A 23,183-nucleotide genomic window follows, 5' to 3' on the forward strand; every position below is an offset into this window, starting at 1 on the left:
CCTTCTCCCTTGGCCTGCTCCTCCTCCTGCCTCATTGCAATGCAATGTGATAAAGAATTAATGCTTAAGAGTTTTGAAAAATGAATTTTACATAACTGTAAAGCATTATTTCCTGTGTGCCACTTCTATGAAAGGACCTGTCAGGCCAAGAAATGGCAAGCTGCTTTATCTGCTGCACAAACCCAGTTTCTGCAGATTTTCTACCTGAAAAAAACCCAGCGGTGCCAAGCACTTTCCCATGGCAAGCAGCGCAGAGCCTGATGAGCGAGACTGTCATGCCGCACGGCAAATGCGAGTCTGCAAGAAGGGTTGAGTGCGCAGGACTCCCAGTGGTAAGTCCCATGCTTCGTGTCACTTCGGATTTGGAGAACCTGTTTAAGAAAAACACAACTAGACAGAGAGTTAAGTCGAGTGAAAAATCTGAATATTTATATTTTTCACATGAATTTAAAAGAAGAATTGTACTTGGTTCCTGTCTACAGTACAAATTAATTCAGGGAGGACCAGATGCTCTAGTGGTATAAACCTGCCAATAAGGTAGCTAATTTATGTTGGCTAGTTTATCTGGCCTGCAGCATTAAATGTGTATGTTGCAAATAACAAAGTAAAGGCCGATTAATCATTCAATTTAAAATGTCATCAAGTTAAAAGCTACAGAAATGCAAGTGTAAGCATGCAATTAGGACCACAACCCCTGGCTACCAGCTTTTCCCACCTTCTTATCTATCCTTCAATGGTACCCAGAGTTTAATCAATGATTGCAAGCTCAGGCTAGACTAAGAGGCATCTTTTAATAATTTCTTCAGTAAAAATATGATCATAGGATCATAGAATGATTTGGGTTGGAAGGGACCTTAAAGATCATCTAGTTCCACCCCCCCTGCCATGGGCAGGGACACCTTCCACTAGACCAGGTTGCTCAAAGCCCCATCCAACCTGGCCTTGAACACTTCAAGGGATGGGGCATCCACAACTTCCCTGGGCAACCTGTTCCAGTGCCTCACCGCCCTCATAGTGAAGAATTTCTTCCTTATATCCAATCTAAATCTACCCTCTTTCAGTTTAAAGCCATTACCCCTTGTCCTATCACTACATGCCCTTGTAAAAAGTCCCTCTCCAGCTTCCTTGTAGGCCCCCTCCAGGTACTGGAAGGCTGCTATAAGGTCTCCCCGGAGCCTTCTCCAGGCTGCACAACCCCAACTCTCTCAGCCTGTCTTCATAGGAGAGGTGCTCCAGCCCTCTGATTATCTTCGTGGCCCTCTCGCTCCAGCAAGTCCATGTCCCATGTCCTCCTTATGTTGGGGGCCCCAGAGCTGAACGCAGTACTCCAGGTGGGGTCTCACGAGAGTGGAGCAGAGGGGGAGAATCGCCTCCCTCAGCCAGCTGGTCACGCTGCTTTTGATGCAGCCCAGGATACAGTTGGCTTTCTGGGCTGGAAGCACACATTGCCAGGTCACGTCGAGCTTCTCGTCAACCAACACCCCCAGGTCCTTCTCTGTAGGGCTGCTCTCAATCCATTCTCCGCCCAGCCTGTATCTGTGCTTGGTATTGCCCCGACCCATATGCAGGACCTTGTACTTGGCCTTGTTGAACTTCATGAGGTTCGCACAGGCCCACCTCAAGCCTGTCAAGGTCCCTCTGGATGGCATCCCTTCCCTCCAGCGTATTGACTGCACCACACAGCTTGGTGGTGTTGGCAAACTTGCTGAGGGTGCACTCAATCCCGCTGTCCATGTTGCTGACAAAGATGTTAGACAGTGCTGGTCCCAGTACTGACCCCTGAGGAACACCAGTCGTCACTGGTCACTTGGACATCAAGCCGTTGACCGCAACTCTTTGATTGCAACCATCCAGCCAATTCCTTATCTACCAAGTGGTCCATCCATCAAATCCATGTCTCTCCAATATAGAGATGAGGATGTTGTGTGGGACAGTGTCAAATGCTTTGCACAAGTGCACCTACAGTCTTTAAACCCAGACTTCATAAGAAGTTTCCAATAGAAGCTGAGATGCATATTGAAATTCTTAGCCATTTTCAAGACGTTCAAACTACATTTCTGTAAGGATATCCTCAGGCTCTAAAATTCTCCGTGAATTTTATTTTAAAATATTGGCATTTTCAAAAACATTGTGAAAGTCATCTCCAGGGCTCGTACAGTTTTTTACAAAGTGCCTTGTAATTGGGCTTGTGGGCTTCACATCAGCGAAGTCCTTAAGCAAAACCTTAACTTCTGTATCAGGACTATTTATATTTCAAGTAAAGTGTGTATTTAAGTGCTTTACTGAACTGAGGCCATTGTTCCTACTGTAACTGAATGTGTAATTGAAGTTGTGCCTCCATTTAAGTCACCAAACCACTTGGCTCACATCCTTGCTGACCCTACAGCAATTTTTTATCAATAGGGATGCACAAAAAAGGCACTGGAGATGGTGCTGGGCTATTTTTCTGCCTGATAACTTGATCAAGATGCAAAAAACCTCTGGGCAAAGCCTTCTCGTTGGTCTTGACCTCTCACTCCTTTAACTGGAAGTGCTTTTCCTCTGACTATGCTGCTTCGCATAGGAAGGAGGTAGAGCAGCCCCCAAAGCCCTGCCGCTAAATGGCTCCTGGCACTCCCCTCACTCCACAAGCTGCCCTGTCCCGAAAGCCCACGGGGTCAGTCCTAAAACCGATGCTCGGCTGCTGCTGTTGGGGATGTTGTTAGAGATTACAGTCTTCAGAACTATTTTTAAAATGTGAGGGGAAAAAACCACCTGTGTAAGAGCTTGGCTGGTTACTTCAAGGTTTTGCAGTTGTTGCAGATAAAAAGAGGAACTGAAATATGTAAATTAAAAAAAAAAAAAAGTGGGACACTAAATGTGTTGCTCCAGACAATCAGACCCAATCTTTCCACTTTAATCGGTGATCCTTTAAAAGGTATTGCAGAATTTCCTATTTACTGTCCATGCGTCCTATCCTGTATATGAGAATAAGAAATGCGTTTGTACTAGACTGTGATAAACCTTGAAATTTTATATGCTGGCAGCTCAGTGAAGCCCCAAAATTGGAAGAAATTAATTATTTCAACTTAGCAACATTCTTATGTCCACCCCTGCGTTTGTTTCCTCTGTGTTTCATTAGATCCTGGGAAAAAAAAATGTTTGATAAGCTGAAGAGCAAAAATTTGTTGGCTTCCAACCTCATCATGGGAAATAGAAAATGTTCCTTTGCAGGAAAGTCTTCATGAGCAGTTAAGATCTATGGAGTTGCATAGGCCCTGAGATCCAGTTAAAGGGTTGAAGTCGGGATATATTTTCTTGGCAGGCCTATGAAGTGAATTTTTGATATACTGGATCCTGCCACTTTTTTTTTTATTGTTGTTTTATTATTTTAAGAGAGTGTTTTGTTATAATTCGTTGCGGACCAGAATGCTATTGTGGATGCACTTTTGTCAAAACCATGGCAACAAAGTTGATCAGAAAAGAAACCCAAGAACCAAACAGGGAGGGAAAGTGAGCTGTGACCTGAATATGCTTTTTTGTGGGAAATATAGAACCTTCCGTGATGCCATCCTGTCTGCCGTGGTTAAATCAGTAAAAGAGCTTGTTCAACTGGACAAGAATACCAGGTCACAAAAGATACTGTTCTTTTGTCTTCCCAAGATTGAGTTTTAAAACAGTTCTAAAAGGCATGGGTGTGTGGGGAAGCCTTCTTAAGAGATCACGTTAACGTTTGATTAAATGGAGGCAAGATTTTGGACTAGATGCTTTAGCCTTGTGTCTCGGAAACAAATGCTAGCGGCAGCATGGGAAACCGTGTTTCTATTTTCTTCTTTATAATTTTATTTTCTTCATAAACACTGACCTTTTTCTCCAATGTCATGCTGACAGCTGAAGTGTCAGCTCCCCGTAGCACAGCTTGTGCACTTGCAGAGAGTTTCGGCAGCATTTTTGTTGTTGTTAAGAAATTGGTCTTAGAAAAAGAAATAGGTCTAAGAAAAAAGTTTACAGTCTTTCTCAAAGTCCTTCTCAGTTTCTTTTGATTGCTTCTTCTATCTTCTCATAACAGTTTTGTCCGAACGGCTTGTTCTGATTCTTTGTAAGTTTTTGATTATTTCCTTTCTGTTTTCTTGTTTTACAGACGGTTTAGAAGAATGTGCTGGGAAGAGTTGAAGAAAAAGAAAACCCTTTATTATTTGAAAAGAAGTAGTTATGTCATCATCTTCTGATCTAGCAAAGTGGAACATGAGTTTTTGATCTTTTTACATATTTTTGAACTTCTGAGCCTTCAAAGGTCTCGCATGCTACAGCTTTTTGGGTCATTATTGTACTTTTTCATCATCATTCCTATATTCTTTTCCATTGTAATTAACATTTGACATGAGCCTTTCTTCAAACAATGTGTTCGAGGAGAGGGAGCCTTCTACTTTATGATACTTCCTTGTTTAGGTCAGGAGGTCTTTGTGGGACTGCCTTTTGTCACCATTCTTGCCCAACAGTGTGTTTTCTCCACGTTACCCTGTTTTAATGTTACCTTGAGACAGAGGTTGCCTCTGTAGTAATCTGTTTTTCTGTTTGCTCAAGATATGGATTGGAGATTGAAACCAGGTTTTAGTCACATTCTGCAAAAATCAACATTCTTGCTTTTTGGTATTGTGAATTACATCAGAAATCAGAATCTCAAAAATGGGGGGGGGGGTGGGGGTGTGTGAGATTACTTTATTATTATTATTATCATCATTATTATTGTGTGACCCGGGCAATCTCAGTGTGTTTTCAGGACTTCTGCATCATGGTTGTCTTTTATTCCCGAACGCGGATAGCTAGGAGATGCATGGGTTGGAAATGATTCCTTTTCATGGTGCAAATGAGCATCCTAATAACGAGAGCTTCAAGAATTGTTCTATGGCAACTGAAACCATCTGCTTATCAAATCACCTGTTGTTCTCATTGAGTTCAACAGGAGACAAGGTAATGTACTACTACTGAAAAAACAAGCCGTGGCACATTTCCATCCATACCCATCTCTAATTCTCATAATTTTAGTATCTGAGCAACAAGGGAAGACTGCTGGACAATGTAGGGGCAATATAGACCTCTGAAAGGTTAGCATAAGACCGTGTCAGCAATTAGATACATATCTCAGTTCGTCCTGTACACAAATCTGTCCAGTTTTAAGCTTGGGAGTGTTCATTAGTGCAGTGTGGATAAAAGAAATTGCCAGTTCTGGGAAGCAAGTGCTTCCAGGAGGTATGGCGGACGCCCTCTGTGCTCTGACATGAAAAGGTTGCTCAACAGCGTGTGAAATCAGACTCTTGGACAAGCTTCCAAGCTACCCGAGCGTATTGATTCTGGCACCTGCTTTCATAGGCAGGTGCTCAGGTTTATGTGTCCAGATGAAGTTACCTCTTAACATCTTAATTATATGCCAGACTTTGGCTTTATCTGTTCTGTGAGTAGCACTGGGTGTTGTTAAGAAAGGCAATGGAGAATGGAAGCATGCTCCCCAAATTGCAAGAAAATTAAAAAACCAAACCAAACAAAGTACTTGTTCTAAAAACATGTATCACAAATTTCTTAATCTGTGGTAACAATAACATTTGCATAGCATTATCTACTGAATGAAACCAGAATTGCTCAAATGTGAAGCAAATGAGAACATCCTTCAGCACAGCTCATCTCATGTGCAAGAGAATTTCACTTCCCCCGTTCTCTTGTAGTAGTGGAGCAAAGTTTTAGTGTGTCAGTGAGAAATGCTGCGGGCTTCCCAGTCCTGACTGGGACTCTGTAGGGTGTATTGGCAACATGTATTTCATTCAGTGAACTAAATTAAGGGTGGCATTTGAAAGTCATACTGAATAGTCTGGCCTTTACATGCAGGATGAAATTTTACAGGGTAAGTTTGGCTGCTTTATTAATGCCCGTCTGGTGCCCTGCGCCTTGCAGGACAAAAGGCATATAATAATATTCACTGTACCGTTACAAAGGCTGTTGGTAATACCTTTCCAGCAAGAATTTGACAAGGCTGGTAAGTGAGACGCCTAGATGATATTCTGGAATATCACTGAGAACAGAACCTTCGTGGGTCGGGTGATTTATTATCCAGGTAGGAGCGGTTGGGCTGTGGTTATTGAGGCTTCCCAGAGCGCTCTGCTGAAAAATTTGTGGTCAGTATATCTCCTTGGAGATATGCTGAACTTACAATAACTAATTTGTTTTGTGAGCCTGTGATTTGTCTGCACTTTGGTCAATATTCAGTGTTCAGGTGGAAGCTTTTCTTCCTGTGGTAGGTGCCCATTCAAAACGCAGGAAACGAGTCGTGGCAGGAGGGTAGAGGCAGAAGGGGACCAAGAAAGGTGCTGGTGCCACTTGGGCACCTCGAGAGCTAAGTCTAACACCCCTTCCCCAGGTTAACCTGCCTGGCAAAGCTCAGGACTCACTGATTATTCCTACGACTTCCGACAAGTTGCAGCAAAGGAGCTGCTCTGTGGTTTCTCTGTGGGTTTCCAGTGATGTTCAGTTCCTCTGGTTCCTTTGCCCAAGCCCTTTTTCAAGTAAATAAAGTTTCAGTTGCAGTTGTTTTGGAGATGAAATGCACGTGTTGCATTGATCCTTTTTCACTCCCTCAGTGTAATTTGTTTACCGTCCCCTGAGATGTTGCCAGGGATGGGGGCAGGGGGGGAAGCAAGCTGAAGTACCCATTTATTTTTGTATTTCCTCTCTGTTCCTCCAGCTTTATGACGTTCAAAACCCCCTGTTTTCACCTTCACATAGAAATGCACCTTCAAGGACAATTTTACACTCTGGTTGGTGTCCAGGTAACCTAAATTTTTCATTCCCTTATTATTAAACCTAAGCTTGTAACTGAAACTGAACTCTCATCCCTTTTCAAATTAACCCCTTGGTGCAAAATGTCAAGGATTTTCCAACTCTATCAAATGGAAGTCGCTGAAGCTGGGAACCTATTGACACCAAGGGGTTAACCCATTAGCCACTATTTAATGTCCTCAGCTTTAATCTACAGAATCACAGCTAGCACTGTGACTTACTAACCCTGTCACAAAAATGTCCAAGAACTGGTGTTATTGGGTCTTTTATTCAGGGATAGACTTGGGAGAAAACCAAACAGCTTCACAGCTGTAAAGGAAAATGAATAATGGGTCTGGGAGTGGAAACCAGCAGTAATGAGAGATAGATGCATCCCATGTTAACAGGCCTTGGGGCAAACCCTACTGTTAATGATAAAATATTCCTCCGGGTTTCTAATCTCCGTGCAGCTGCAGTGGGATGGTGCGTGTGGTACCCGTGGCACCGCGGGGGCTGGAGGGGACTGGGCAGACTGGTCCTGAGTGTCTGCCTGCGGGAGAGCTGTTGGGTTTGGCCAATCTGTCCCGCAAATCTCCCAGCTCCGGGCATGTTTCCCCCCGACAGCCAGTCCAGCTGCGTGGCCACGTGTACGTGAAACTGCTGGGACAAGCGCAGGCGCTGCTCTCGGTAAGGGCATGTGGATGCTCCAGAGGGCCACGCCAGGACACGAGAACAGAGGAGGGCTCCAAGGCATCCCCCCAGCCCGGTGCTGGAACTGTCGACAGATGGTTGGCATGTTTGAGAAAGCAAAGCCAGGATTTCTGCAGACGCATGGGGTACCCCAGAGAGCCCCTCCTTGCCAGCTATTAGCTCAGGTAACACAAATAGGCCAGGGAGAAAAAAAAAAAAAAAAAAAAAGCTTTCCATCTGATTCCATTGCCAAATGCTCCTTCCCCACAGTGCGTGAGGTGGGAGCAAGAGCCACGGCCAGACGTCAAGAAGGACCCCAGGGGTGCAGGCAGCCCTGGGACAAGTGCTGCCTGTCCCTGCTCCCAGCTCCGCACAGCAATTTGGCTCATTCTCCGCACCACTTGGGTACAGACTGGAAACACAGCATCATTTTCTGGCCACACAAATAACACAGTAGTTGAAAAAGCAAAATGTGAATGTGATGTAATGGGGAGATGGGCAGGGGAGGGTAGGGAAGGGGGAGTGAGTTTGGATTTGCAGAGGATGGTAAATCTTTGGGCATTCAGGGTTTTGGAGGAGCGGGCTCAAAAAAAGATCTACATGCATTGTTTCTTCCTTGGTGAAACACTGATTACAAGTAATTCTAAGGTCCCTAAGGCTGAAGGCTGGCAGTCTTGCCTTATGTTATTCAAAATATGCTGTTTTCCTCTTGCCGTCTCCTGTTTTTTCTTCTACAGAAATGCCTTGACAAGATATTGCTGCAATTTACCCGACAGATCTGATAGTCCATCTCTACCGCGGAGGCTTTAGAAGGTATTTGCTCAAGGAGAGTGTGTTCCCAGTACCACCAATTCTGTGAAAGCACTTAGGATATTAGTTATTAAATTCGGCTACACAAATTACCATTTATGTCATTATAAATCTGTCTCTACTGAGCAACCATTTTTATGGTGATGATCCTAGTATTTACATAAAAATTGCAGTACGCAAGGTAAATTATATATTCCAACCTGCAATTTTTGCCAAGGATCTACACATGCAGAATAAATTACTTTCTCCTTCTTAAGCAACAGTAATCATAAGTAATGTGCAGAAACATTCATAACCGTGGTCTCACATGAAAGCTACCTTTTTTCCTTCCGTAACCTGCTGTAATTACAGTGTACATCAATTCCACCGTACGTAGATACACCAGGTTTTTTTCCCCCCCTTTTCCTCATACAATTTTAATGACTATCCCTGCTTGGAATACAACATTTTAAATTAAAAAATTAAAAATTTAGAAGTAGATTGTTTCCCTGACAACAGCGACGGCAACATTTAATTCCCCCCTGTGTCATTTGTAAATAAATACATACAGTTGCTGATACTAGTGAGATAATGTGCCTGAGGCTAATTGTGCCATTACAAATATTTTGAGCCTGAGCTTGATAATGCAGGTCGTGGTACTTAAATATGTATGAATTGAACTAATTTAACCTTCTTGCTGTTTACCAGCATATTGACAAAACCCTTTGTAACGGGGCTACATGGACATCACGAAGCAGCTGAGTTATGCTGGGTTGGGCGTTGTGGGGTTTGGGTTTTTTGGGCTCCTGGTGGCAGCCCAAGGGAAGAGGCTTGTGTGGGATCGTGGAGGGCGCAGAGCAGATCCTGCCGGCTTCCTTCAGCCCCACGGATATCTTCTCCTGGGGGTCTGGGGTGGGTTGTACTTGTGAGACGCCCCAGACCTTTCAGCACGTACGGTGTGTTCGGAGGAATGCCTGTAAGAGAGCTTTGCCTTAGTAAGCCCTGTCTAAAGATGGCAGGCTTGGGTCTTTGATTTATTAACTCCTCTCCAGGGCTGGTCGCAGGAGAGAATGAGCTGTGTGTCTGGACGACTTTTGCTCAGAACAATGAGTGCGAGCACCCTGTGGTTGTGTTTGCAGTCTGTGGCTCTGCAGAGCAGCCACACAGTTGTGTCATGCTCAGCCTCTGATGGTGAGGCTGGCCTGGACGTGGCCAGAGCCAGGGTCCCCACAGGGTGTCTGACAAAGGCCAGCCATACTTTTGGCACTGCAAGTTAATGAGTCATTAAGATAGAAAAAGATGAGGAGAGAAAATGCCAAGCTGTTTGGTCTAATCCCCATGTCTTGCCCTGTGGCTATATGAGAAATCATTTAAGTTTACAAGCTCCCTGTTTGCAAGATATTCTGCCTGCCGTGAACTCGGCTCTTGGTTTTGTCCTACCGAGCATCGAGCTCAGCTTTAGTGGAAAAAGTTCTTTTAAACCCCTCTGTGAGCATTGTTCTTAGGCTCAGGACTGCTGGTTTAGCCTGTAAAGAGCTTTGGCTGGACTCAGTGGTGCTGTGCCTCTCAAAGCAGAGGGCAGCTGGAGGCAAGGAAAGCAGATTCCTTGTCTCTGCTCCTCTGATCTCTGGGTTGAGCCTCGCTGGGGAGGGGAGCATCTCCTGCAGGGCTTTGGCTCGGCACGCTCCCTCGGGCTGGTGGCAAATTAACTCTTGCAACATCGCTGCAGTGTCGAGTTTGGCTACGGATAGAGTGAAATGTTTAAGGTACAGGTTCTCTTAGATTTCTTATCTCCACTTGTTGTGTTCTTTCAGAGCTAATTAAGCAGGTGCTGAACCAAGTAAAAATTTACTGATAGTGCAGCTAGCACTAACCCCAACTCCAGCGTTCGGAAACCTTGGTGACCAAATTGTAGTCGCTTCCCTCTTGGCGTGGCGCCAGCTTATCGCACGAAGGCTTATGTGTGTCAGCTGAAAGCTGCAACCAGCACAGCATACACGAATGTGCTTGGACACTTTGGTAGCTGGACAGGTTTGTGGTCCTCATTGCATCAGCAAAATCTTGAGCAGGAGTGTCGAGGCTGGCTCAGATCCTCAACCCGCGCCTGCTGCTGGGGCTCAGTCGAAGTCAGTGGTGCTACAATGTTTTATAGAGTCTGAGGCACTCGCTGCGTGCTGTGGGGAAATATAATCCTGAAAGCGGCGTATTTTAAGGGATGCAATTTCAGCAGAGCAGAGCGTTGCTCCTGCAGGGCTCTTAGCTGGGAAATGGGCTGCCACAAGTCACCTAATAAAGCTCGGGGCAACATGCCATGATGTACCATGATGGAGGGGAGGAAAAGCAGACATAAAGGGAGAAGAAGTAATGAGAGAGAAAAGGCTTTAAAACCAGACCAGCATGGTTTGAGTCACACTAAAAGGATTATTTGGTTGTGAATAACGGGGTCAGCAATTCTATATCTAACTGGAAGAACCATGTGCTGTCCCATTACAGCAAGCTCTACTTAAAGCTTGTTAGATTTAATGTGTTGAAATAATGTTACACATAGTCAGCCTTGGCCCATGCCAGTAATTAATGTGAGTACAATTAGTATGAGTGGAGATGACACCTTTTGTCAGCAACAGGTAAAGCTGAGCAAGCAGTTGAAAGGGAAATCATTAGCAACGTTCCTCTGCAATTGCAAAGTTTATCTTCACACCTTGTTACTTCCCTAGATGGATGAGCTAAACGCAGAGAATAACAAAACAAGAAAAAGCCCTTCATGAGCTTCTGAAGCCATTCTTGCTGGTTGAAAGGAAAGCTTTCTTTTGTATACGTTGGTATTTCTTAAATGAGATGCTTTGATGGTCCCGGAGAGATTTAGCTCATCTCACAACAAATGTGGAAATTAAAGGAAGTATGCAATTTGTAAGACAATCATATTGTTTGAACAAAGATTGGCTGCAAGTGCTTTTGCTCAGATTCAGCACATTTAGGCATGTTTATACCCATTACTTCTTTGCTGGAGTCTCTGTCAGAAATATGGCCCCCATTTGGGTACTGCGCAGGACGCAGTGTTAGACTGCTTCCCATGGCCTGGCCAACCAGTGCTGCCTGCAACTGCCTGGGGACCTCTGCAGAAATGTCAATTAACAATAAAAGTTCTGCAAACAAGCATTATGCCATCTCCTTATGCCTCCCCTGCTGCTGCTCACAGTCGCACAGTAATGTCCAGAGCTAAAAAATGGATGTCGTGGGCTTCTGCGGCTCCTCCGTTGCTCTAAGTTCAGTGTGGTGTTTTCTGGACATGCTCTCATGTAAAAGTTGGGATGTCAAATTGAAAATAGAGGATTTAGCCATTGGTATCCTTTCTCAAGGGGTGCTTTCCAGATTGGAGTGCCTGTAGCTTGCATCTAATTCTTCTTGGGCTAAACATCTTTGCTTTCGGTTCCTGTCTGTAGTTTTCTATCGGGTGGCATTTCTGCAGGTGACTCGGGAATCTCTTAGCTCCTGGGTCTCATCCACACAGCTCAGAGGGGCTCAGCAGGCATTATTTACCATTTCTGTCCTCAGGTTGTTTTTGTTGTGGGTTTGTTTTTGTTTTTTTTTTTACTGCCATCCCTTTGACTTTAAAAAGGAAAAGCCCATATGTCTGGGCAGTGTCCATCTTTTCTCCAGTGTAATTAATTATCTATTGAGGGTGCCACATAGATTGCCCCATCAGGGGCTGTACTCAGGGAGGTTTTCCCAAGTGGAAATCCCTTCCCTGATTGCCCGAAGGGGAATGAGCTATGGATTTGCCCTACCTGTGTGGGTGGAAGGAGAAGTCCAGAAGCCTTCCCAGCACTGCCATCATGCAGGCGCAGAGCTGGGTGCACGATGCACTGCCCGGAAAAAGGACGCAACAGCAATTACCACATTGGTGATAGCCTTGCAAGGGAGATGAGAATTAACAGAGCAGTTAAATCAGGGACCGGAGAGCATGCCTGTTTGCTGCTCTGCAGCACTGCCTGGAAAAGCATGTGTTGGTGCAGAAGGACAGGAGAAGGGCTTGGGCTAAACCTTTCTTTCATTAGGCAAGTGCTTAGGTACCAGATGTCGTGATGCTTCCCGTGTAACACCCACGAGGCTGAGATGAGTCCTTAGGTGCCTCTTTCCTACCCGAACAAGATGCCTCTCCTAACCTAGGGCTACATATCTGATGCATGTCATCCATCTGGCATTGAGTTTGTCAGGCAGCGCAGCATTTTGGCTGCAAGCTGACACAGGCTTTTTTGAGCACTATCAGCAGTCAAGTGCTGTGCAGATCTGGTACATCACACTCCTTTGCATGGAGATGCTTCCTCCTGTTTGAAGTAGTCTTACAAAGCCAGTGTGCCCCAGAGATGAAGGGTGCTGTGGGCACACCCATGCATTTTACTTGGCTTAATCCATTTGTTCTTTTAATTGTTCATTATCCAGTTGGGAGCAACTTCAAAGTGCTGTTTCTCAGCAAGATGCGTTCACCCCTATCACTCAAATATGCCCAAAGCCAGTTTCCTGCAGGACAACTTTTTTTAAAAATGTATAGTATTTCAAAGTTGCTTTATGATTAGACCAGGATCACTAGCAGTCAAATCTGTCACGATCCAAAGGTGTTTGAGGGCATATTTTTCCTCAGCCTGGGTGCAGGCATAAAGGGCTCAGCTGCAGAAGGCCTCCAGGTGCTCCACTGCTCCACATAAAAGAATAATAATGGATGTTTTCATTAATAAAAGTGCAGACCATGGCTTAGGTGCTCCTAATCCTGGCGTAATTAAATGGCTGGAGAGAAGGATGATTCATACCAACACTGGCTATGCTCAAAGAGTTCCTTTTCTGTATGTTTGAGTATGTCTCTAAGAACGAATTTGCTCTGTTATATCTTGTAAATAATTTATTGTGCTCTTGTTAAAATGCTGCTTTCTGGGGAGAAAAAAAAAAATCACTGTATTCGGTTATCATGGTATACCACACAAACCTAAGGTTGACTCGTGAGCGTTCAAAGGGAATGGTGTGAAGTCTTGCAGAAGAGCGCTTCTGGAAGAAGTAGTCCATGGCGAGAGGGCTTTGCCTGTGAGTGGAGACACAGCCTTGGAGTGGTTTTGGTGTTGTGAGCTCCTGCTGCGTGTCTCATGGTGTTGGACATCACAAAACACCCCAGCATCAGGAATTCTTCAGTTCTGTGCGAATATCAGCTTTCATCAAAAAAGCATTTTATTTTTTTCTTTACTCCTCATGACTAAAGAAAAATGGTCGTAAATGTGACCCTGCAGGCTCTAAAACCCAACAAAAAGAACTCAGGTTGACTTAACATTTATCTCATGATTAATATTGGGGCTGACTCGCCAATTTATACTACTTGAAAGGCCGACTTAAATAACCTGTAGCATTTATATACCACCCTTCAGATGTGGATTGAAAAGCCCTTTCAGATGTGAAACTCTGTCCCCTGTGATATACTCGTGATAGATTGTTACTGTGAATTTCGGCTAATTTGGTCTCATTTTTCTATGGTGATTTTTCTTAATTCTGTCTCACTTTTCCATGAATGATGGGCTGTACATACACGTTGCTCTCATTGGGATCTATAGAAGCCTGCAACATCCAGTGATTTCACCACAAAATTATCTGGCTGGGGACTTCACCTGCCTGAAAGTTAATCTGGAGAAGGGCATGTGTACAGAAAAGAACTGACAGCCGAGAGGTGATATTAAGAAAACCTAGCAAGGAAATCCCCCAGGAAGCCGTGTTTCTGCAGCAAAGCAGAGCAGCTCCACGTGAATTAGCTCACAGGTCGTCGAGAATGTTTTGCTCCCAAGGAGGGTATAGAATGCCCACCTTTCTTCTGTTAACTATTAAAAATGATCTTTGCTTGAGTAATGCCAAGCTGCTTCGAGGTAAACTTATATAGGAATAAAATGTTATTTGCAAGAGAAATTTGGGGAAATTCTGGCAGTAGATGGCAGATGGTGATGTAGGACACGGGATTGTTTTTGTCTTGGGGAGGTCCCAGCTGACTGGAGGTTAGCAAATGTGATGCCCATCTTCAAGAAGGGCCGGAAGGAGGACCCGGGGAACTACAGGCCTATCAGCCTGACCTCGGTACCGGGGAAGCTGATGGAGCAGATCATCCTGAGTGCTATCACATGGCATGTAGAGAATAACCAAGGGATCAAGCCCAGACAGCATGGGTTCAGGAAAGGCAGGTCCTGCTTGACCGACCTGATCTCCTTCTATGACAAGGTGACCCACCTAGTGGATGAGGGAAAGGCTGTGGATGTTGTCTATCTGGACTTCAGTAAAGCCTTTGACACGGTTTCCCACAGCATTCTCCTGGAGAAACTGGCTGCTCATGGCTTGGACGGGTGTACTCTTCGCTGGGTTAAGAACTGGCTGGATGGCCGGGCCCAAAGAATGGTGGTGAATGGAGTTTACTCCAGTTGACGGCCGGTCACAAGCGGTGTTTCCCAGGGCTCTGTGTTGGGGCCACTCCTGTTTAATGTCTTTATCAATGATCTGGACGAAGGGATCGAGTGCACCCTCAGTAAGTTTGCAGATGACACCAAGTTGTGCGGGAGTGTTGATCTGCTTGAGGGGAGGAAGGCTCTGCAGAGGGACCTGGACAGGCTGGATCGATGCGCCGAGGCCAATTGTATGAGGTTCAACAAGGCCAAGTGCAAGGTCCTGCACTTGGGCCACAGCAACCCCATGCAACGCTACAGGCTTGGGGAAGAGTGGCTGGAAAGCTGCCAGGAAGAAAAGGACCTGGGGGTGTTGGTTGACAGCTGCCTGAATATGAGCCAGCAGTGTGCCCAGGTGGCCAAGAAAGCCAATGGCATCTTGTCTTGTATCAAAAATAGTGTGGCCAGCAGGACTAGGGAAGTGATCGTGCCCCTGTACTCGGCACTGGTGAGGCCGCACCTCTAATACTGTGTTCCGTTTTGGGCCCCCCACTACAAGAGAGACATTGAGGTGCTGGAGCGTGTCCAGAGAAAGGCAACGAAGCTGGTGAAGGGTCTGGAGCAGAAGTCTGATGAGGAGCGGCTGAGGGAATTGGGGTTGTTTAGCCTGGAGAAAAGGAGGCTGAAGGGAGACCTTATCGCTCTCTACAACTACCTGAAAGGAGGTTGTAGCGAGGTGGGGGTCGGTCTCTTCTCCCAGGTAACAAGTGATAGGACGAAAGGAAATGGCCTGAAGTTGCGCCAGGGGAGGTTTACACTGGATATTAGGAAATTTTACTTCACTGAAAGGGTTGTCAAGCATTGGAACAGGCTGCCCAGGGAAGTGGTTGAGCCGCCATCCCTGGAGGTATTTAAAAGATGTTTGGATGAGGTGCTTAGGGACATGGTGTAGTGGTGGACTTGGTAGTGTTAGGTTTACGGTTGGACTCGATGATCTTAAAGGTCTTTTCCAACCTATATGATTCTGTGATTCTTGGCCATGAGCTTTCTCTGTGCGTGGAGGTGAGGGGTAGGCTCCACAGTCAAAGAACACTCAAAGGACCAGTGACTGCAAAGGAGTCGGTGTTGCTGAAAGCCTCTGCCTTTCTTCACCTGATGTGTTGGTATGGATTGGCAGCACCTTCCCTGTACCTCAGAGCATTTTGGCTGGAAGCGCCCAGAATTCACCTCTTGGCTTGATTGGGCTGGACTAAATCAAATTGCACAAATTCCCCCCCCTTTTTTTTTCTGTCTTTTTCTGTGTAAACTCTGAGAGCTTCCATGTTTGCATTTGTGTATGAATAAACACCCATTAGGGGAGGTTGGGGTGGTCACTGTGAGTTAACTGGCCCAGGAAGGCTTGGAAGTGAGCAAACCCAACCTCGCAGCTAATCCCCTGGCCGGACTCTCTTAGTATCTTATCACGTAGCTCTCCTTTCCCCACTTACTCAGAAATAACAAGCATAATTTTCATAGAAATCATAGAATAATTTAGGTTGGAAAAGACCTTTAAGATCATCAAGTCCAACCATTAACCTAGCACTGCCAAGTCCACCACTAAACCATGTGCCTAAATGCCACATCTACACGTCTTTTAAATACCTCCAGAGATAGTGACTAAACCACTTCCCGGGGCAGCCTGTTCCAATGCTTGACAACCCTTTCAGTGAAGAAATTTTTCCTAATAGCCAATTGAGGCCATTTTCTCTTGTCCTATCGCTTGCTACTTGGGAAAAGAGACTGTCACCCACCTCACTACAACCTCCTTTCAGGTAGTTGTAGAGAGCAATAAGGTCTCCCCTCAGCCTCCTTTTCTCCAGACTAAACAACCTCAGTTCCTTCAGCCACTCCTCATCAGACTTGTGCTCTAGACCCTTCACCAGTTTCGTTGCCCTTCTCTGGACAGGTTCCAGCACCTCAATGTCTCTCTTGTAGTGAGGGACCCAAAACTGAACACACTATTCGAGGTGCGGCCTCACCAGTGCCAAGTACAGTGGGATGATCACTTCCCTAGTCCTGCTGGCCACACTATGTCTGATACAAGCCAGGATGCTGTTGGCCGCCTTGGCCAGCTGGGCACACTACTGGCTCATATTCAGCTGGCTGTCAACCAACACCCCCAGGTCCTTTTCAGCTGGACAGCTTTCCAGCCACTCTTCGCCAAGCCTGTAGCATTGCATGGAGTTGTTGTGACCCAAGTGCAGGACGCGACACTTGGCCTTGTTGAACCTCATACAACTGACCTCGGCCCATCGATCCAGCCTGTCCAGGTCCCTCTGTAGAGCCTTCCTCCCCTCAAGCAGATCAACACTCCCGCACAACTTGGTGTCATCTGCAAACTTACTGAGGGTGGACTTGATCCCCAGATCATTGATAAAGATATTAAACAGAACTGGCCCCAACACAGAGCCCTGGGGAACACCGCTTGTGCCCAGCCACCAACTGGATTGAACTCCCTTCACCGCCACTCTTTGGGCCTGGCCATCCAGTCAGTTTTTTACCCAGTGAAGTGTAGACCCATCCAAGCCTTGAGCAGCCAGTTTCTCCAGGAGAATGCTGTGGGAAACGGTGTCAAAGGCTTTACAAAAGTCTAGGTAGACAACATCCACAGCCTTTCCCTCATCCACTAAGCGGGTCAGCTTGTCATAGAAGGAGATCAGGTTAGTCAAGCAGGACCTGCCTTTCCTAAACCTATGCTGGCTGGGCCTGATCACCTGGTTGTCCTGTACGTGCCATGTGATGGCACTCAAGATGGCACTCCATAACCTTCCTGTAATTTTCCACTGAGAGATAATTTATAGGGTAGACAAGCTCACAGCAGCAGTAAGAGCTAAGCAGTATGCCCCAGAAATCTCACTGCTACATGGTAAGTGTAGTACCAATTGCTTGTACGCTGATATTGCCATCTCTGGCTCCACTGTAGGTATTTTTTCTACTACCATTTAGGAGGAAATTTCCCTCCTGCATAGCCATGAGCTGATGGTGGTTCAGCAGAGCTCTCATGCTAAAATCTTGTCTTCTTTTGCTTTGCGTTACCAACCCCCAACACACACTCGCCTTGTGCACCCCTAACAGAGTAAATGTTTCGGTAGTCCCCAAAGGCTGACCCTCTCTCTGCAATATTAAGCTTCATTCCACTTCAATTTTTCCCAGCTCCTCAAGGTTTTCTAGTTCTTCCTGTTTAATGCTATGATCCACCTCTATATTGATAAAGCCTCTGATTTGCAGTTTATATCTTACTTCCCTATGGATATTATGTCTGTTGAGCAAATCCTGTTGCCTCCACCTGTCCCTCAAGTGTCCCAGATAAAGGCACTGGGGAGGGGATGGGGAAATACACGCTGGGAAGCTGCCGGGGGATTTATGCAGCGATACTCTGAGCATGTGTTTGAGAAGTATGACATGTATTTTAGGTTTTAGGATTATGCTTAGAATCAACCCACCTCAGAAATCAGAAAACCAACTGATTTATGAGAACATGCATTTAAAAAAGAAAGCACAGCATGTGTGTATGTGTGAATACATTGCTTATGCTCCCAGGGCTCGGTTCATGTGTGTGCCTGTATGTGTGCTGCACCATGTAAGTGCAAACCCATTAATAACTGTGCATGCAAAAGAGAGTTGCATGGAAGGTTTTGCAGGAGCGGGAGGCAGTTCCCTTTGCAACCGAATGTGAGTCACAGCTGTAATAGGCTGCACTTGCTCCCCACACCCACCTGGCAAACAGAGCCCAGGATGTGCTTGGGGGAAGGGGTGATATTTAATTCATGTGCGAGCATAATTAAAGCAGATTCAGTCTGCAAAATCAACTTGGGAGAGTGCTCTGATTACCGCCTTTCTGCTCCTCTCTGAACCTCCTCCTGGATAAAAGCGTGAGGCAGAGATGGCGGGAGCCAGGCAAACCTCCCTTTATCTGCTGAGATGAAGCTGTGATTTGCCCACACATCTGAGGTGAACGATATCACTAACCAAATCAGACTAGAGAAAACAGCAGAGAGAGCGGCACAGCCATGGGAAAGATGGGAGCAGGAGAGTTTTGAAGGCTGGAGTTCTCCTCCCAGCGAATGACTGGGACGAGATGAAAGGATGAGATCAGTGAGCAGATGAAGCGCAGAAATTGATAAAATCCTCAGACTTCGGAAGATTTACCTGAACCTATTTAAAATGCAGCAGGTTTTCCTCACCGGGACCACATGAATGAAAGTGTGATTGACAGAGCAGCCAAGCCTTTCACCTAAAAGCAAAATTAGAAGGGCATGAAAAATAAGCGATGCTGATGCTTGAAAAGATCATGCAAATGACTCTAAGGCAAGAGCAGGAGAAGGGATCTGTCTGTGCAGGCAGTGTGAACGCTGAATCAGTGCTATTAACGGTGAGGGTGGTAAAAGGCTTAGCTGTCCTGCCAGAAGCAAAGAGCCGCAGTCGATGTCCACCTCATCACGCTAGCCTTGGCACTGGGGGGCATGAGGAGAGAGGCGAATGCGTTCCACTTAATATTTCCTAATGATTTGGTCAGAAACCTGACTTGGGTTTATTGAGACGCTCTGAATCCCTTCTTTGCCCTGTGAACAGGAGCCAAGATTTTTCACAGCTGTACTGTTGGCGTTGCTCACCTGCGGGGATGTAACTGTGTCCTTGCTCCATACAGCAGGACTGTAAATCATTACAGCGGCACTCACGCTGCCAGCATCGGAAACCAATGAGACATTTATATTTTCCCCTATCCTCTTGTATCAGCTAGGCTTTCTTTGGATTGCTTTTTTTTAAAAAATTTCTTAGGTCATCTCATTATTGTAGTATGTATGTTTAACTCAAAAATAATGCTTTGGAATTAGCGTCAAGAGAATTAACCACACTTTCACGAGAAGACCATTAACATGTACAGCGAGGAATCCAGCATGGGGACTGATAAAAATTAGAAATCAGAGAGCTCAGGAGGGGAGGCTTAATTAGCCTGTGAGGTTTTTCTTTAAAATTCTTTAAAAATTAGAGATATTCTCCAGGAGTTTATTATGGGCTCCTAAATGACTTTCAGTTACAAGCTTAAGGGTTTGACCCAAATCTTGTCCTTGTCATGCCTTAGAGAGATTGCACTGCTAAGTGCAGGTAAGCCTGGAAGCTGAAGACGAATCTTCCAAGAAGTTGACCCAACTCCAAAGCCAACATGGTCAAAATCTTCTCCCTTGCAGAAATATGGAGGCTTTGAAGCCAAGTTCTTGGTTTAGGACAGGTACTTCTGAAAGAGGGCTTTGCTGCGCTGCGTAGCTGAGCCTGCTGTGGAAAAACAAGGAAGATAAGACTGCAGGCTGCTTTCCCACATTTACGCGTCGAAGGCGATTTAACTGGAGGCTGCAGATGAAAGGCCAAATTTGTTTAGTCTCTATCTCCTGGGAAATTACCGGAGTCTTTGAGGAACACTGCAAACCTCTAGGCAGGCACTTGTTGTCCCTCTGGACACTTGGCAAATAGGCTTTTTAGAATTTTAGGTTGTTCCTGAGAATATAAATAGGGGAAAATGGTGCTTGTGAGAACGTAACACTTCCCCGGAGCACGGGGGTAGCTGAGCTCATGGCTGAAGCATTGAACACCAGCCAGTGGGGTGGAGAACAGGCAAATACCTCGAGCCTCCTGAAACCCAGGGTATCAGTAGCGTTTTCTTTCTTATTTTGTGTGCATGTGAAGAAATCAATTACTTAACCAAACTGCACTTCAATTTGATTCAGTCAGATAACGGCCCTGAAATTGAAACAGGGGACATGAGTTTTGCTTGCTATGAGTCTTCAGGTCCTATTTCTTTAGTATGTTTGGGTTTCCCAGTGTGGCACGGACCAACCAGAGGAACTGCTCAACCTTCAGCCATTGCCAGGGGCTGACAGAGCAAAGGCTGTCTTAAATATGCAACTGGAAGACCTGGAAGTTGCTGGAGGTTGAGTGAGATGAGGAGAAAAACCCATTTGTGCCTGCAGAGGTGTGGGAAGGTGCTTTCAGACCTGTGCCTATTGACCTGTCTCATCCCGAAGCAATGTTAGTCTGTGATCTCTAGACTTACCTTGCTCTACTTCGGGCTCTGATCACGCAGAGTGTTGGAAAGCCTTTTATCACTTGCTCACTTTCAAAACCAGGTGCCAGCTTTTCTACTTCAAGGCTCTGGCAGTGCAGCATCCTGGGCAGAAACCACCCAAGCACCTTCCCCCTTTCACCTGCCAGTCCTGCTGCCTTCCAACCCACGGTGAAGAGCCTGCGGCGCCGGCCCAGCAATGACCCGTAGTGTTTGGTGACCCCTCTCTCATAGCAAGATGCTTTGTCAGTTACCGCCGTGTTTAGGCTGCTCTGCTCTGTTTTTCACCCTAAGTGGCTTGTTCAGAGTTTGGTTAATTAAGCGTCTGGGCGTAGCGAGCTCCTCAGTTAATTCGCTCCATGCTGAGCGTTGTTTATCACTGGGTAGCATATGCTCAAATTTCCCAAGTATTCTTTTGCAGCAGAGGCTTTACGTATCCTTCCTGGTTTTCTGATTCTCTAAGCGTCTTTCTCAAAATGGCATTTTTAGCTAAGGAAGGCTGCTTTCCTAGGCGCTCCTGGTGCCTTGGTGATGTTACCACTTTTCCCTCACTTTAACAAGTGCTTTCCCATTCTGTCTACTCCCATTTCTCTCTTTTTCCTGAATCTCTGTGGATAACATGCCTCTTCCCTCCCCCCCCCAACTTCCTTCTTTCTCTCCTTCACACATAAGCTGACAGTAGCTAACCTTGCTGCCTCCTTGTCTCGTCTTAGGTTCATCTGCACTGAGCAGGTTGGGTTTCTTTTGATTCCAGTTGTAAAAACACAACAAGCAGGGACCGGAGTGATATCAGCCTTGCATTTCTACAAAGAGGGAAAACCCCAGCCAACATGGCAATTAGAGATCAGGGAGCTGATTGATTAATGCCCAATGCAAGAGCTGCACGGAAATGTTTGCACTAAGCACTTACTGTTAATTATTCATCCTGCCCAGGCAAACCTTATCTTCAGCTCAACATCCCAAGATACAGGGAAGCTTCAGAGTCCCCTGTGGGCAGATGAGATGGGGAGAGGTGAAGAACGAGGTAGCACCTCATGTTTTACTGTCTCTTACTGCCATGGAGGATCTTGACAGGGTCAAATTGCTGTTTTGCTTCTGTACTCTCGAGGCATTTTGTTGCAGGGAAAGATTTATTAGCTAGGCAAACATTTTACATGGGCCTTCTCTGGCAGCAGTAATCACAAGTGGGCTTTGCTGGGATGCTTTTTTTCTCCCCCCTGTTAAGACACTGGTCCCTATAAGGATACAGGTATATACTGAACTTCACACTGAGGAAAGGCAGCATTCGTGTTGGAGGGGCCAGCAGGAGGAAGCAGGAATGGTGGATGGGGACTTAAATACAAACAAAATATATTTTATTTGTAGTCTACTGCTCTAACCCTGAAGAAAGAGATGTTAACGGTGTCTGTTCTTGTTTTGCCCCATGCATTTTGTGTCCTTTCTCCTGTTCACAGAGTTGGCCACTGTCCATGTGCCAACCAGAAGTGCTTTAGTATATAAAAGCCTGCAGCTGACAGCAATATCTTTGCATCATCTATGAATACGAGATAGAGAGTCACTGCTTCACCTTGGCTTTAGGTACCTTCTTATGCAACTCTGGCCTGTTCCTCACATGCCTGTTGTGCACATTTGCTTCCAGATCCCATGGTTATGTGAAACAGTGCTGCACCAAGCTGATGAAGGCTATGAAACCATGAAGTGGCATCCAGTAGAGAGTCAGCAAAAGGGGAGCAGATCCTGGGGGTGGTGGTGGAGCCCACCTCCAGCTCCCTTGCATCAACGGCACCTCTCAGCTCTTTGGAAATCTTGGTTGGTCTCTGGTACAGATTCCCTCTGCATGTGCCCCAGGCTGATGGTACCTCAATTTTTTTAGGTGTTGCGTTGTTTTAACCATCTTTATTAATATCTTTGACCTTATCTCCTGGCCTGCTCTGTAAGAATTTTTTAAAAAAAGTTTAAAACAGTCTAACCCATCTAATGGACGAGATGGAAACTTCATTGACTGATTTACCCAGGAGAGATGTGTGAAGCTCATCACACCTAAATTAAATTATATCTTGAGCACCTTTCCTTTGAGCGCTGTCATTTTCCTCCAAGAGGCTGTATAAATTGCTTTTTCATTTTATTTGATGTGGCAAAAAGCCAGGACTGGAATCTATCGTTCTCCAAATCCTGAGCAGTGGTGATGGGTCAAAGCAATCTAACATGAAGGTTATTATCACTGAGCGTGTGGGTTAGCAAGGTTGAAGAAAATAATCTATTTGCCTGAATTAACACCTAAGTGCATCCTGACACAGAAACTCTGTTCTCTCAAGACTTTTTTTGATTCAGGAACTCCTGCGAACTTCATTGATTATCTCAGTTCTATCTCAGTCCTTGATTTCCCATGAGTGACACAGAAGGCAAATTAAGTTTGTGGC

At 45.6% G+C, this 23,183-nt stretch overlaps 2 protein-coding genes across 4 annotated transcripts in view; both read left to right on the forward strand.

Moving 5' to 3' along the window:
• The window catches only part of KIF16B (kinesin family member 16B), a 147,783-nt gene extending 143,510 nt beyond the window's left edge, over positions 1-4,273 (forward strand). For all 3 annotated transcript variants that reach the window (XM_072857417.1, XM_072857419.1, XM_072857420.1), the window contains 2 exons: positions 135-332; positions 4,121-4,273. The gene's annotated coding sequence lies outside the window, so the exon portion shown is untranslated. The remainder of the gene's footprint in view (positions 1-134; positions 333-4,120) is intronic.
• Positions 4,274-4,710: 437 nt separating this feature from the next.
• LOC140649756 (uncharacterized) overlaps positions 4,711-23,183 on the forward strand; it is a 38,874-nt gene continuing 20,401 nt past the window's right edge. The window contains exons 1-6 of the mRNA XM_072857421.1: positions 4,711-4,950; positions 6,713-6,797; positions 7,411-7,661; positions 7,747-7,881; positions 8,214-8,289; positions 22,403-22,572. Of these exons, the coding sequence (XP_072713522.1) occupies positions 4,810-4,950; positions 6,713-6,797; positions 7,411-7,661; positions 7,747-7,881; positions 8,214-8,258 (657 nt within the window). The 5' untranslated portion in view covers positions 4,711-4,809 and the 3' untranslated portion in view covers positions 8,259-8,289; positions 22,403-22,572. The remainder of the gene's footprint in view (positions 4,951-6,712; positions 6,798-7,410; positions 7,662-7,746; positions 7,882-8,213; positions 8,290-22,402; positions 22,573-23,183) is intronic.

The sequence above is a fragment of the Ciconia boyciana genome, chromosome 3 (assembly GCF_034638445.1).
Source record: "Ciconia boyciana chromosome 3, ASM3463844v1, whole genome shotgun sequence".
Taxonomy (NCBI): Eukaryota; Metazoa; Chordata; class Aves; order Ciconiiformes; family Ciconiidae; genus Ciconia; species Ciconia boyciana.